Below are 16125 nucleotides of genomic sequence, written 5' to 3' on the forward strand. Positions count from 1 at the left end.
GGGGTGTGGCCATAATCGCCCGGAAATCTTTAGCATGCCACCCTGTCACTTTGAACACTATCCTTGAGGCTGTAGCAATACGCTTAATAATATTTAATAGAGTGATAACGGTATGCTCCATATACATTCCTCCTGATGTTTCACTTTTAAGCTCTGACTTCGAGGCGCTGGTTGACCAGCTGCCCGAACCATACATCCTGACAGGCGACCTTAATGCTCACAATTCTCTTTGGGGCTCTTCTCGTACGGATGCAAGGGGTCGCCTGATAGAGAGGTTTCTTACATCCTCTGGAGCATGCCTTTTCAACAATAAACAGCCTACATATCATAACATAGGACACAACACATACTCATGTCTTGACTTGGCTATTGGCTCCGCAGTTCTATTTCCTCTTCTCGAGTGGGGTGTGGGAACTGACCCATATGGCAGTGACCACTTCCCCACCTCACTTACATACATAGGTAAAGGCCCATGCAGTCCATCTTCCCATAATAGGTTCAATGAAACACGAGCTAACTGGAATACATTTACAGAGACATCCAAACTACACCACACATCCATAGGACACCTACACGTTGAAGAAGCTACCCAACTGCTCACGGCGCACATCCTCGACGCCGCCGAAAAGTCCATTCCCCACGCCTCTGGTGCCCCGCGCAACCAGCGGAGGCCGTGGTGGAATGAGGACTGTAGGCGGGCGCGAGAGGCCCAGAACAAGGCGTGGGGTATCCTTCGTCGGTACCCCACGTCGGGAAACCTCCTCTTGTTCAAACGGGCCAAGGCGTTAGGAAAACGTGTGCGCCGTGAGGCAAAACGAGAGAGTTGGCGTACATTCATAACATCAATAAACTCCTACACAGACACAAGGAAAATATGGACACGAATACGCAAACTCAAGGGACAACAAACACACAGCCTGCCTCTGGTCAGCACTACAGGGGACACACTCGAAGACCAGGCTGACACACTCGCACAACACTTCCAACACGTGTCCAGTTCAGCACACTACACGAACACTTTCCTGAAACATAAAGCCTGTTGTGAAAAGAAGTCCCTACGCGACAACAACAAATCACAGACTTCTTACAACTGCCTGTTTTCACTACATGAGCTGAGGGCTGCTCTAAGCACGTGTAAACCCTCAGCTCCAGGCCCAGACAACATTACATACACAATGATACAACACCTACACGCAGACACACTTGAAGCACTTCTACATCTATATAATAAAATATGGCTTTCGGGGCACATTCCACACTCTTGGAGGGAGGCCGTTGTAGTGGCTTTCTTGAAGGAGGGAAAGGACCCGTCGTCCCCCTCAAGTTACCGCCCAATAGCCCTGACGAGCTGCCTGTGCATGCTCTTCGAGAAGATGATCAATCGCAGGCTCGTGTACTTCCTCGAGTACAACGGTCTTCTCGAGAGCTGCCAGACAGGCTTCAGGGCGGGGCGCTCCACCAATGATCAGCTTGTTGCCTTGGAATCATACATAAAAGATGCCCTCATTCACAAACAGTTCTGCATTACAGTCTTCTTTGATATGGAAAAGGCCTACGACACGGCATGGCGATACGGCATCTTGAGTGACTTGAAGTCATTCGGTGTTTCGGGCAACATGCTTAGCACTCTTTCTAGCTACATGTCTGAACGAACTTTCCGTGTAAGAATTGGTAGTGCACTTTCTAATGTACATGTTCAGGAAAATAGCGTGCCTCAAGGAGGTGTTTTGAGCTGCACACTCTTCATAGTGAAGATGAACTCACTCCGTAAGGCATTGCCACCAACCATTTCTTGCTCAGTTTATGTAGATGATGTGCAAATATCTTTTAAATCATGTAATATGTCAATCTGTGAACGGCAAGTCCAGCTCGGCGTGAACAAACTTGCTGGCTGGGCGGACACAAACGGCTTTAAGCTGAACCCCGTAAAAAGTACTTGCGTTGTGTTCACCCGTGTTCGCGGGATCCATGTGGACCCTGACATTACTCTAAACGGCGTGTTGATTCCTGTAAAAAAGGAGCACAAGTTTTTAGGCCTAATATTCGACAACAAACTAACATTTCTTCCTCATATGAAAATGCTTAAGCAAAAATGCCTCAAACTATGAATATCCTTAAAGTTGTCTCTCACCAATCGTACGGTGCAGACAAGCAGCTACTCCTGCGTCTGTATACTGCACTGGTTGGATCTCGCTTGGACTACCGCAGCGTCGTATATGGGTCTGCAACGAAAACGGCACTTAAAATGCTTGACCCAGTTCTGCATTTGGGGCTTCGCCTTGCTTGTGGCGCCTTTCGCACCAGCCCTGTGGAAAGCCTCTATGCAGAGTGCCACAAATGGTCCCTGTATCACCAGAGGATATACACTGACTTGTTGTATGCCTCTAAAATCATGTCTCTCACAAATCATCCTCTTAACTCGACCATTCATGATGCATGCTCACAGCAGCTCTTTTTAAACCGCCCATCTATTCCCATTCCGTTCCCTCTCAGAGTGAGAGCAGAAGCTTCTGAGCTAGCAATGTCATTTTCATATATCCACAAGACAGCGATCATTGATTTTACTGCACCATGGCAAGCCAGGGATGTTTCTTGTGACCTGTCCTTTGTGCAGTTCGACAAAAACAGGGCACCAAGGGCAGTTATTATGCAGCATTTCCTCTTCCTACAGGATAAGTACCAGTGTGCAGAGTTTTACTCCGACGCATCAAAGACAGCTGATGCTGTGTCTTGTGCTGCGCATGGACCGAACTTTAACATGGCAAAAAGAATGAACTCCCACAACAGCATTTTTACAGCTGAAGCACACGGCATTTTACTTATTTTAGACCACATTGTCCAGCATCAAATTCCAAAGTCCATAGTTTTTACAGATTCTCTTAGTGTTGTACGGGCACTTTTGTCTAGAAAACGCTCAAAAAATTATGTAATCAATCTTGTTTTTAAGGGCCTTATGGTGGCATACGCATCAAGTCTTGAAATAACAATATGTTGGGTTCCTGGCCATTGTGGAATAGCCGGGAATGAAACTGCAGATGAAATGGCCACTGCTGCTACACTCTTGAATTCAGTGGGCATAGCAACACTTCCGTACACAGATATGAAGCCACACATCAGACACCAACTTCACAACACGTGGCAAACACACTGGAGTGAACAGACAGATAACAAGTTACATGTAATAAAACCTCACTTGGGACCATACGCTACTGACTCACTTAACAGATACATTGAAGTTACCTTAGCTAGGTTGCGGATAGGCCACACTCACGTAACACACTCACACCTGCTCACTAGCTCTCCAAGACCTGGGTGTAGCATGTGTGGGGAGGGCCTATCCGTAGTCCACATCCTAATCACATGCAAGGCACTCGACACAACAAGACACAGACACTTCAAGGAACTATACAGACAACACATTCCGCTACACCCTTCGTTGTTTTTGGGGGATAATGCCATGGTCTCTGTGCAACGCGTTTTTAAATATTTGTCTGATGTAAACTTTTTAAACCTCATTTCCTATCATGCGTAATCAAAACTGGCCCTATACACCAGCCATCACCATTGTCGTTAATTGATTTTAGTGTTATTCTGGCTTAGTAGCCACTATTTTCTTCTAAATACTTTTGTTTGGCGCTCTTTGCCCCAGCTGGCCTTGCGCCAAAAAACTCCAACCATCATCATCAAAAAGAAAATCATCAACGTCAAAGTCACGGAAAACATCACCTTCCCGGAGGCGCGAAAGAGGTTCGCCTCTTTCCCCCTGGGGAGGTACGCCGACGCAGCTCGCCGGGGGGCGGAGCGGCGTCTAGTTTCGGCGGGGACCCAGTACCGCGGGTTGGACTTGGTCCCGCCCCCGCCCCCCCAGGGTTGCCCCAGGCAGCCCAACCAGCCTCTGCACCGCTAGCTCACCCAGCAGCGGCTGTGGTGGCAACAACGTCTGTTGGGGATGCCGCTGCATCCACTGCTTCCTCTCCACCGGCCCAAAGCCCATGCAACGGCACGGAGATGGAGACGGAGGCAGTCGCAGCGACCCCCTCCCCCGCCTCACTGCCGGTGCCATCTGTGGTGCTCCCCACGCCTTCGGCACTGGCAGCGCAGGCAAAGAACACCCGAAAGGGTACAACGTCAAGGGGGCCCAGTCCGCTGGGCACCCCCTTGCCTTCAGATGACGACATGGACGTCGAGCCCTTCCGGCTTCCATCGCAGCGGAAGGAACGGGCTGCGACGTCCAGATCAGTAGAGAAGGCCAGAAAACCCCTTCCAAGAGTGGAAGCCCCGAAAGACCCTACATAAATAATCACACTCCAGTAGCTCTGAACACATAATAATGGGAAGAGAAAATATTGTTCAATGGAACTGCAGAGGCCTTCTGAGTAATCTTGGCGACGTGTATGAGATTCTGCATGCCAATCAGCCAAGTGTAATGTGTGTTCAGGAAACACACCTGAATTCCAAGAACACAAATTTCTTGAATAGTTATTTGATATACAGAAAGGACAGGGATGGCTGCACGCACTCTTCTGGGGGTGTGGCCATAATTGCCCGGAAATCTTTAGCATGCCACCCTGTCACCCTGAACACTGTCGTTGAGGCTGTGGCAATTCGAACAATAATATTTAATAGATTGATAACGGTATGCTCCATATATATTTCTCCTGATGTTTCACTTTTAAGCTCTGACTTCGAGGCGCTGGTTGACCAGCTGCCCGAACCGTACATCTTGACAGGCGACCTTAATGCGCACAACACTCTTTGGGGCTCTTCTCGCACGGATGCCCGAGGTCGCCTTATAGAGAAATTCCTTACATCTTCAGGAGCATGCCTTTTCAACAATAAACAGCCTACATACCATAACATAGGACACAACACATACTCATGTCTTGACTTGGCGATTGGCTCAGCAGTTCTCTTTCCTCTCCTCGAGTGTGGTGTGGGCACTGACCCATACGGTAGTGACCACTTCCCCACCTCACTCACATACATAGGTAAAGGCCCATGCAGTCCATCTTCCCATAATAGGTTCAATGAAACACGAGCTAACTGGAATACATTTACAGAGACATCCAAACTACACCACACATCCATAGGACCCCTACACGTCGAAGAAGCTACCCAACTCCTCACAGCGCACATCCTCGACGCCGCCGAAAAGTCCATTCCCCACGCCTCTGGTGCCCCGCGCAACCAGCGGAGCCCGTGGTGGAATGAGGACTGTAGGCGGGCGCGAGAGGCCCAGAACAAGGCGTGGGGTATCCTGCGCAGGTACTCCACGTCGGGAAACCTTTTATTGTTCAAAAGGGCTAAGGCGATGGGAAAACGTGTGCGCCGTGAGGCAAAACGAGAGAGTTGGCGCTCATTCGTAACATCCATAAACTCTTACACTGACTCCCGCAAAGTCTGGACACGAATACGCAAACTAAAAGGACAACAGACACACAGCCTGCCCCTGGTTAGTACAACAGGGGACAAACTGGAAGACCAGGCTAACACACTCGCACAACACTTTCAAGACGTGTCCAGTTCAGCACACTACACTAGCACTTTTATGAAACACAAAAAATTGGCTGAAAAGAAGTCTTTACGTGATAATGATAAGTCAACCTCCTCTTATAACGCGGAGTTTTCACTTCATGAGCTGAGGACCGCTCTGAGCACTTGTAAACCCTCAGCTCCAGGCCCAGACAACATCACATATACAATGATACAGCACCTACACTCAGACACTCTTCTAACACTCCTCCACCTATATAACAAGATTTGGCTTTCGGGGCACATTCCTCGCTCTTGGAGGGAGGCAATAGTAGTGGCTTTCCTAAAAGAAGGGAAGGACTCTTCCTCTCTTTCTAGTTACCGGCCCATTGCTTTGACAAGCTGCCTGTGCAAGCTCCTCGAGAAGATGATAAACCGTAGGCTCGTGTACTTTCTTGAGTACAATGGTCTTCTCGAGAGCGGCCAGGCAGGCTTTCGGGCAGGGCGATCCACTAACGATCAATTAGTTGCACTGGAATCTTACATTAAGGATGCCTTTATACACAGACAGTACTGCATGACCGTAATTTTTGATATCGAGAAAGCTTATGATACGGCATGGCGTTATGGCATTCTTGCAGACCTAAAATCCTATGGTGTGACAGGTAACATGCTGAATACTCTTTCAAGTTACCTGTCTGAACGAACATGTCGTGTCAGGGTCGGTTCGGCACTTTCAAACGTTCACGTGCAGGAGAATGGCATGCCTCAAGGTGGCGTATTGAGCTGCACCTTGTTTATAGTTAAGATGAACTCTCTCCGAAAGGCACTGCCGCCAACCATATCCTGCTTGATGTATGTAGATGACGTTCAAATATCTTTCAAATCATGTAACATATCCATTTGTGAACGTCAGGTCCAGCTTGGGGTAAATAAACGTTCTCGCTGGGCAGATGAAAATGGGTTTAAATTTAATCCTTCTAAAAGTACCTGCGTTGTATTCTCAAAAAGGCGGGGCATCCTGCCCGATCCCGACTTAAAACTCTTTGGTGACTCGATTCCAGTAAAAAGAGAGCACAAGTTTTTGGGTGTGGTGTTTGACGAGAAACTTACATTCATACCCCACATAAAACGACTCAAACAAAAATGCCTAAAAACAATGAATATTCTAAAAGTCCTGTCTCACCAATCGTACGGTGCAGACAAACAACTCCTGCTTCGACTTTATGCCGCGTTGGTGGGGTCACGGTTGGACTACGGAGGCGTTGTGTATGGGTCAGCCACAAAAACAGCACTTAAAATGCTCGACCCAGTGCTTCACTTGGGGCTTCGCCTGTCTTGTGGGGCATTCCGTACCAGTCCTGTCCACAGTCTTTATGCAGAGTGCGACAAATGGTGCTTAGCGTACCAGCGAACTTATGTTGACCTCCTATATGCCTCCAAAATCTCATCAATGAATAACCATTCCTTTAAACCGGTTTTTAATGATACGTCCACAACTAAACTCTTTTTAAACCGCCCATCATTTTCCGTTCCCTTCTCGCAGAGAGTGAGGGACGAGGTGACTATTCATGAGGTCTCCTTCTTAGACACATTCAAATCATCTCACACAGATCTTGTAGCACCATGGCATCTTCGTCCTGTAGCATGTGACTTGTCTTTCGTACAATACAATAAGAACAGGACACCAAGAAGTGGGATTTTGCAGCATTTCATGCATCTGCAGAATAAATACAGGGCTGCAGAGTTCTTCAGTGATGCATCTAAAACGCTCACTGCAGTGTCTTGTGCTGCGCATGGTCCCAATTTCGAAGCATGTAGAACAATGAAGGTTAATACAAGTATTTTTACGGCAGAAGTATATGGCATATTTCTGGTTGTAAGTCACATAGTTGAACATCGTATTCCTACATCCGTCATTTATACAGATTCGCTGAGCGTCGTCCGCGTTCTATCATCCGGAAAGTCATCAAAAAACCATGTCATTAATCTTGTCTTCAAAACAATTATGGTAGCTTATTCCTCAAACCTTGGGGTGACTGTGTGTTGGGTACCAGACCACTCTGGCATTGGCGGTAATGAAGTGGCAGATAAAATGGCCGCCAATGCTGCACTCCGAAACACAGTAGACATGGCAACACTACCTTACACAGACCTCAAGCCACACATTAGACAACAACTCCGTAAAACTTGGCAAGCAGACTGGAGCGAACAGACAGACAACAAACTACACGTAATAAAACCACACTTGGGACAATACACTACTGACTCACACAACCGGCACATTGAAGTTGCCTTAGCTAGGTTACGGATAGGCCATACGCATGTAACGCACTCGCACCTGCTCACGGGATCTCCAAGACCCCTGTGTAGCAGGTGTGGGGAGGGCCTATCCGTAGTCCACATACTCATACAATGCAAGGCACTTGACACAACACGACACAAACACTTCAGAGAACTCTACAGACAACATATTCCCCTACACCCATCGTTGTTTCTGGGTGACGATGCCATGGTTTCTGTGAACCGCGTGTTTAAGTATTTGTCAGATGTTAAGTTTTTAAACCTCATCTCCTATCATGCATAATCAAATCTGGCCCTATACACCAGCCATCACCATTATCTTTATTGATCTTACTATGTCCAGTTTACACGTTTTATACCTACCTTTTGTGGGAATCACTTCTTTTCTTTAAATAACTTCTCTGGCGCTCTTTGCCCTCGTCGGCCTTGCGCCAATAAACACCAACCATCATCATCATGAAATGAACATTTTTAATCGGACACGAAAGGAGCATAACTTAAAATTTCACCCCTGGTATCTCATCTGCTGTTTCCCTGAAAAACTGTCGCAGCAGCCATGCAGTTATACTTGGTGTGTTTGATTGTGGTGGCATAGCCATGACTGTGCGCCGGCTGCTGCTTTTTTGTGACTTGTTAAGACCGAATTTTTTGCCTTTACGCGAAGTGGCTGGGCTGGGTCTCATCTGACTGCTCTGGCTATCCCCGGCATTAGTAAAGATTGTGTTTGTGGAACCCGGATACTGACTGCTTGCAGTCAAGGTCGCTGTCCATTGTGTGGGAATGGTGATAGAAGTTCATTGCCATCACATTGTGCACTCGTAGTTTCCAAATCTGTTCCTACCCTTCACAGCTGCATAGTGGATAAGAATGCGGATCCAGTCGCAACCAAAGCAGCTGTTGCTCTCTCAAAAATGAAAAGATTTCGACGCACATTACAGGTTTTCAAATGGCTCAAATTGAACCATAGCGTTCCGCCATGGCACGCTGCACAGCTGACATGTAGCTTTAGTGCATTAAGCCTCAATTTGATTCAACATATCTATTCCTTAGGCACTGCTCGTTGACACACCGCTGACCGCAGGCATGTGCTCATCGTCTCGGCAGAGCATGGACTGGATCCTGAGCAGCAAGACGCCGGGTAACGCAGTGGTGCTTGTTGTGGGTGGTGCCATTGAAGCCCTGGACGCTCGGCCTGGGAGTTACAAGCTGTTCCTGAGTCGTCGCAAGGGCTTCGTCCGCGTTGCACTTCATCACGGGTGTGTAGGCAAAACTGCGGTATAAATTGATTGTCTCTAAGCTGCACTACCCCTACTGCTCTCCAATATTTGGGGTAATTATCTGAAAGATGTGTATGACAAATTAATAACAGAGGCGTGAGCGTGCACACACTCTCGCTTTTGCGTGATGTGAGGTTGGCACCTTCGTGTTGGCTTTAAGGTAGGTCACCACCTTAGAAAAAAAAATACAAGTGTAGCCCAAACGTTACAGTTATATTTTTAGCTTGTAAAGCTTATACAGTTAGAAACTTTAAAAGACGAAATTTCTAAAAATGTCTAACAAAAAAATTATATCAATCAAAATGTGCGAAAATATGCATGTTGCGCGAACAGTCATAACTACAAAATGGTATGTGCGATTCACACACGACTTGGCAGGAACGTAATGAAGACAATAAACTGTGCATCTAACCTTCACGATTATCACATCTTTAAGCTAAGTTGCGTAATCATAAAAACACTGAAAAATTTGATATTCGGCACGTTTGCGTTTTACACAACTGGCCATAACATAAAAAGTTACCAATTTTTCAGTCATTCTGCTTCATTGCATAGTTCTATATATAGAGAAACAGCACGCAAATTTTGTACGAAAACATTTACTAGAAGCAAAGTTATCACTGTTCGCATAACTGATGGATGCAAAAATCAAGTTTTGAAAAAAATGGCTTTAAAGGTTTAGACCTGTTGTACGTATAATCAAAAACAGTCAATGCGCCTAAAATCAGTCAGGCTGATAGCTTGCTCCCTTCTTGTAACCGACACGATCTCCTTTTGACCGAGCTGAAGCGCACATTTTTTTTGTCTGTTTTGTGTCTTAGAGTTGGCTCACATGCGGCCTTCGTCATACGGTGACAGTCAGTGGTCAGGCACGCCATCCTCGTACTATAACTGTAACTGCAGACCATAAAGTACTATAACTGTCTCCTTGCAAGGCTAGAACTAAATCCTTAAACGGCATACAAAAAAGCACAGACAACCAGGCACAAATGCAAGGCAACGCAAATGCGCGCAACGTGAACAAGAGCGTGCCTCCCACTGCCCTTTAGTGGAAATTTTGAAATAAATCGAATGCACAATATCCCGCAAAATCCGTCCAAAAGCTTAGAATGTACCTAAATAAATTAGCATTACGTAGCGTATATACGAATAAACATTTATGACGACATGGCAGATGCTGCGGAATTGGAAACCTTCGGTTTCGGTTTCGGATGCGCTCGGAGGGGTTAAGCAATGATCATAACTTTTGAACCGATTAAGATAACAGCACAATTTTATATTTAAATATTATTCAATGAACAGGGATGTTGAAAATGCTAAATTAAAAAAATCATTTTTTTCAACTTGAGGGAGAAAAAAATGCTGCAAGCATGGATAACCTGATTGTGCCCTCGTTAATGGCAGTCAAGGAAGTGTAAAGATATGTTGCCTGCATGCATGCGAACAATTAGTGCATATATCAGCTATCTTACGGAATGGGCAGCAATACTCCAGATGATCCAGCAAGTCTAGTGTTGTACATCTTGAAGCTGCAGTAAGGGTCGCACAGGTGATGTCAGCAATGTACTTTGGCTCCATGCGGGGCACAAATGTAGGGAAATAAGAATGCGCAAACAAGGTCTTTGCTCTACGCCTCTTCTGCTGCACTGAGTCACTTGTGTTCAGCGCTAGTCCTAAACACCTTTTAATGTCAAGTCATGCTTTGTATCATGTTTGTTTTTTGTTTGAGCAGGACTCCACTGGTGCCTGTATTCTCCTTTGGCGAGAACGACCTGTTTGTGCAAGCGGACAACGCAGATGGCACGCGACTGCGGCGTCTTCAGACTTGGATGACCCGCTGGCTGGGTTTCTCGCCGCCATTGTTTTTGGGACGTGGTATCTTCCAGTACAGCTGGGGGTGGCTGCCTCACCGCAGACCTATCGTTACAGTCGGTTAGTTCGTGGCCCTTTTATTGCTCCTCTGGAATTGAACAGCTATAGTGTGCGCTCTCGCCGCTGTTGCGTCACAGCTTTGCCATTGCTGTCAGAGACGATATGATAAAAAGTTACCAGCAATGATTGGAAGTAGTGATTTTTTTTATCGAAGTGTCATACGTTACTGGTTGTGTCCACAGAGGGGCAGGTTGGTTATCGCAGGTGCTTGATGCATTGCCAAAAATATTCTGCCATGCACCACAGGTGTAATCATGTTAAACTTTTTGAATAAGTTTGGAATTAAGCAAGAATGCCAACCAGGAGGGGTGTGTCATATGGCATTTGCGGGGAAGCCACAAAGCAGGAACATGTGTGTACTGTACAACAGGAAACTTGTGTTACCATGTCTGGAAAGATTAATTACTACCGATGTTAAATGCACCAACGTGCACCAAAAACAATAGAAGAAAGCAAAATAATGTACGAAGACCAGCGGGCTTCTCTGATGTTGGTGGGCTTTGCAAGCCATAGTAAAACCTACCCGAAAAACAACTGAAAGGCATCTCTAACACCTGCCAGTGAAGCGCTCGACTAAATCACTGCCATTTCTCCAAAATTATGTCGTCCGGATTTTTTTGCAGCCCTAACTTCTTCTGACAAGAGGACATTACGCCAGCATCTATGTTTGGGCCTAGGGTTGGAATTAGTGCATCTCATTATGAAGAAACGTTGCACAAGAACCAAAGCCATAACATTAACAGAGGGTTTCACCTCCAGTTTTTTTTTTAAAGCAAAAGCTTGCTTAGTTGGATTGATGAGGTCCTGCGAAAAACTGACGCATTTCCCTATAGACCGGTTGTTCGACCGAAAGGGCTCTGATAAGGTCTCTGGACATACGGTGCATGCGTGCAACCAGGCTTCCATTGTGTCAAAATAGTTACTTGAAAACTGTGAAAAAGGAACAGTTCTAGATAAGACAGTACACGCATCGATCATGAAGAAGGAGTGCAATAGTGTGCCTCCATCTCATAAACCATGTATCCGTATACATCTAGATAGTTCTTAGATGTGTTTACTTAGTGCGCGAAAAATGGTCCCATGGGGTCGTTCTTCGTTTGTGATTTCGGCCTTTGAAGATTTGACGATTGATTAGAGGCACTTTCAACCTAAATTGGACGCAGTTTTAGTGAAGGCTTCGACGCATTTTTTGACGTAGTTTCGATGCGAGATGCTCTTGCGCTTCTCTCAACTTTTTTAAAGAAGGGTTGGCAAAGTTTTCCTTAAAAACGTTCCTTCTGTATTCCTACAGTAAATATGCCAGTAAACAAACCACTTTTCATTGGTATTAATGTAGTTTTCGCTCTTTTCTATCTCCTTTTTGTTTACACAAAAGTATGGCCTTGTAGCACATACTGTTTGAAGTATTGGACAAGTGCCAGCTTTGCTTGCAGCATCTTAAGAAGCCTATGAATGAAACAGAAGCAAGCCGCAGCTTTCCGTACACTTGTTGCGATTTTTATGACCTTGTAATTTATTTGCTACAGCTACAAGTGGAACAGTGCAGCTAGTCTCAGGTAACCAAGTGTTTATCGTTGTATACGAAGATAGCTTTGTATACAAGATATGTGGCATCTTGTATACAGGTATAACCTCTCCATTAGTAAGCTCAGGATTCACAGTGTGCTGTATGCTCGAAGGTCCCAAGCAAGTGCCAATCAGTGCGGCCACACACAAGTCCAGCCTACTGAAATGTGTCACGGAGGAAGGAATTTCGCAAAACAGCCTTCGTGAGAGCTTCACTGCCCTAGTAGCAAACCCAATTATGAAAGCTTGACCCTGGAAGCTTGCTACCGAAACCATGATAGTAAATCTGACTAGCGATCCACTCCGCTTTTCATTTGCCGCCTACGACACATCGCTGTTTGAAGAGAAGCCCTGATCCCACTCCCCAGGAGGAGACGGTGACGTAACCTGAATCTACTCAGTTAATACTCATTCACCGTGAGTTCCCCTACTGGATGGGGTTACCCTCCACTGTCACGAAAACATGGATCGTTATCCCATTCGCGACCCCCTCTTAACGTGAGGAGTAAATTTTGATAATGATAATGACGGTGTGCCGTGGCGTTCGTATACCCATACGTACAACTGAACAAATGTTTGCTTAGACCCAGGGACACACCGAAAAGGAAAAACTAGCAATATTTTTCGTCTGAAGAGTGTGCAGGGGGAGTTGTATTAGGATTAAAACAATTTCGCGTTACATATTTTCCTCTTCCTTGTGCAGTGGGGAAACCCGTAGAAGTTCCCAAGCTGGAGTGCCCTAGTGAAGAAGAAGTGGATCGCATGCACCGACAGTACACCGATGCACTCATGAAGCTGTTCAATGAATACAAGGACAAGTACGCGGCACCTGGAGCCCAGCTGACCATCATCTGAAGACCACATCAGTTTTCAAGCTGTGGGTGCCAATACCAGCAGTTGCACGTGTCGGGTGTATTCTGGTTACAGGACTTGGGTCAAGTATGCTCATAATGATGTGCTGTGTTCGAAGCAAGCATCGCAAATTTACTATGTGGCTTGGACAGGGATCACTACACTGTTCCCACTTATCTGGTAAAAAGGTTTGTAAATCAATGATGGATTTGTGTGCTAATGGTTCACAGCCACAGGCACACACGTCACCTGTACAAAAATATATCTCTGACGTAATATAGCTTGCAAATGTACAAAGTGTTTGAAGTTGTTGTTACTTTAAATGTACAAAATGTAAATATATTCTTCCTATTTTCTTGTCGATGGGTAAGCCTAATATTTTAATTGAGCCTGCACTGCAGTGAAACACAGAGCAAAAAAAATATCAATAATTTGATGCAAGAGACCTCCTCGTTACTCATGTTTTCAATATTTTTTTCTTTCTGAAGATGAACCCTGGAAGCTAATAATCCTGAACAGTGTGTGTAGCGCTTGAGATAGCAGAATGTTTTCTCTATTGGTTGCAGAGTTGGGATTCCATTTTACCCCCTGATGCTGCCTTTCATTCTGTTACGTAATGTAATGAATTGACCTAGCTCGTATTGCGGTGTAGTGCCTTCACCCAAATACCCATCTTACACCTTGGTCAGGGACGGGTGCTGTTTACTTCCTACTTAAACTGCGTAATGTCTCGGTTATACCAACATTTGCTTCCTGCTGTTAACTTCAAACGTTCTTAGCGTATTAGCCGAGCATTCTGTGGCAGTAGTGTCTGAAGGCTTCCTCACTCACGCCAACTCTGAACTGGCAAACAGCGTTCCGGAAAACAGTGTGTGCCTAGCAGGCTATGGGAGCAACATGCTTGTTTGGGCTCCCAACTGGGAAACGAATGCGCTAGTGTGGGTTGTTTGCTCACGATCACCATCAGAGCATTCTGTCTTGTAAAACAAGGCCTAAGTACCGGATGTAGTTGAGGGGCAGGATGACTTCCGGTAGCACGAAGGATATCACGCCGCAACGGCAAAGGACTTGCCGCAACGTGACAAGCCGTGCCAGTGCCTCCTCTTGCTGCTTACAGTGGAGCTCTTCAATGATCGGTTTCGGATTCGCCACAGACTCCCCAAGAAGCAATCTGGCATTCGTTTTTCACATACATTTATATGGCATAGAAAATCCTCGGGACTATTCGCGGCTATCCGTAGTCAGTCCGAGGCTGTAACTCGACGAGCCCCACTTTCAACCTAGTTAATCAAACAGATGGTTGAGTGTAATGTCACTGACAGTGGGTAAGAGATGTTTGTTCTGGCGTCACATCGTTATAGTACTGTCAGGGGAAGGTCACGTGCTCGACGCTGTGCAAACGAGAAGGAACGACTCAAGGCTGATAGTGTGCCTTTACTGGGCGAATTTCTCTCGGTAGAGAGTGAATAGTAATCACAGCTGAGTGATATGAATTGCGTGTCTTTAATGTCTGACAAGAACTAGTGTAGTTGGTGAAGAGTCATAAAATATGAACATTTCACAAGTGCAACGCAATTGCCTACCAATATGCCATGCAGATTTTATACATGGACCGAACCATGGTGAACTCAGACGTGTTTTTTGCACTAATATTTTTAACGTCGATCAAAGCCATTACCCATTTCTATTAAAGCCATTTCCAGCACCTGTTCCAAAATAACTTTTACCAAAACAAACAGTGACAAGATGCCATTTTTCAGAAGATTAAAACTGATATGGTTAATACTTGTCAACATTGTTCAGCGCAAAGCAATATTTTGTACATTTCGCACCAAGCATAAGTGCATAAAGACCACAGTTTTCTTTTAAGTAAAAGTTTACGTTTGAGGGGGTTTTTAAAACAAATTATAAACCAAGGTTTAAAAAATGGCTGGCGATTACTTGGCTCCCTAATGCGAAATTTGTGTGCAGCGTGAACTGCAGTCTTCTAGGTCATGGCGCATAGCTACTACGCCTCGGGAAGTGATCGCATGATCAGCGAACACGCGGCAGCACGCTCTACTCTGCGTTTATCTTGCAGCACGTCGCCGCCGCCAAGAACGTTATACATAGTGTTTGACCTCCCAAAAAAATGTCATGTGGTTCGAATGAGCCATGCAACGAGGAGGACGCGAAGCACATCCGCACCAGTTGCCTCACTCGTTTTCAGCACTCATTCCTGGATGCTGCAATCTTCTCAGGCAGCACTCACTCGTGGGAATACCTCGGCAAAGTTGGACCGGCTCATTCAAACTAACTCATAAATTTATCTTTTGAATCACCATTCCCTGAAACTCACACTCATTGCTGAGCAACTCATCTACGCTCACCCAAACTCACTCACCGCAAGCACAAAACTCTGAACTCACTCGGGCTCAGAACTCAGAATGGACTGAGAACTCACTCGGGCTCAGAACTCAAAAGGAACTCAGAACTCACTCGGACTCAAAACTTGAAATGGACTTAGAACTCACGTGGGGTCAGAACTCACTCAGAACTCAAAATGAGCTCAGAACCCATACGGCACAAATTTCAAATATGGATTCAGAACTGGGATAGGCTCTGAATTAATAAAAATTCAGTTTTCAGAATTCATGCCGTTTCACGAAACGTCAATTTCTCGCTTTTGGTAAGAGAGGCATGATCTCGTAACTCCAGTGAGGTCGGAGACAATTTACGCTGC

The 16125-nt window shown here is 45.7% G+C and overlaps 1 protein-coding gene across 3 annotated transcripts in view; it reads left to right on the plus strand.

Moving 5' to 3' along the window:
* Window positions 1-13764, plus strand: part of LOC144170721 (2-acylglycerol O-acyltransferase 2-like) — a 41372-nt gene extending 27608 nt beyond the window's left edge. For all 3 annotated transcript variants that reach the window (XM_077700695.1, XM_077700694.1, XM_077700696.1), the window contains 3 exons: window positions 8858-9032; window positions 10786-10985; window positions 13255-13764. In XM_077700695.1, the coding sequence (XP_077556821.1) occupies window positions 8858-9032; window positions 10786-10985; window positions 13255-13406 (527 nt within the window). In that variant the 3' untranslated portion in view covers window positions 13407-13764. The remainder of the gene's footprint in view (window positions 1-8857; window positions 9033-10785; window positions 10986-13254) is intronic.
* Window positions 13765-16125: the final 2361 nt, after the last annotated feature.

Source organism: Haemaphysalis longicornis, unplaced genomic scaffold, assembly GCF_048455015.1.
Source record: "Haemaphysalis longicornis isolate Haplotype H1 unplaced genomic scaffold, Haemaphysalis longicornis Haplotype H1 scaffold_2, whole genome shotgun sequence".
Lineage (NCBI taxonomy): Eukaryota > Metazoa > Arthropoda > Arachnida > Ixodida > Ixodidae > Haemaphysalis > Haemaphysalis longicornis.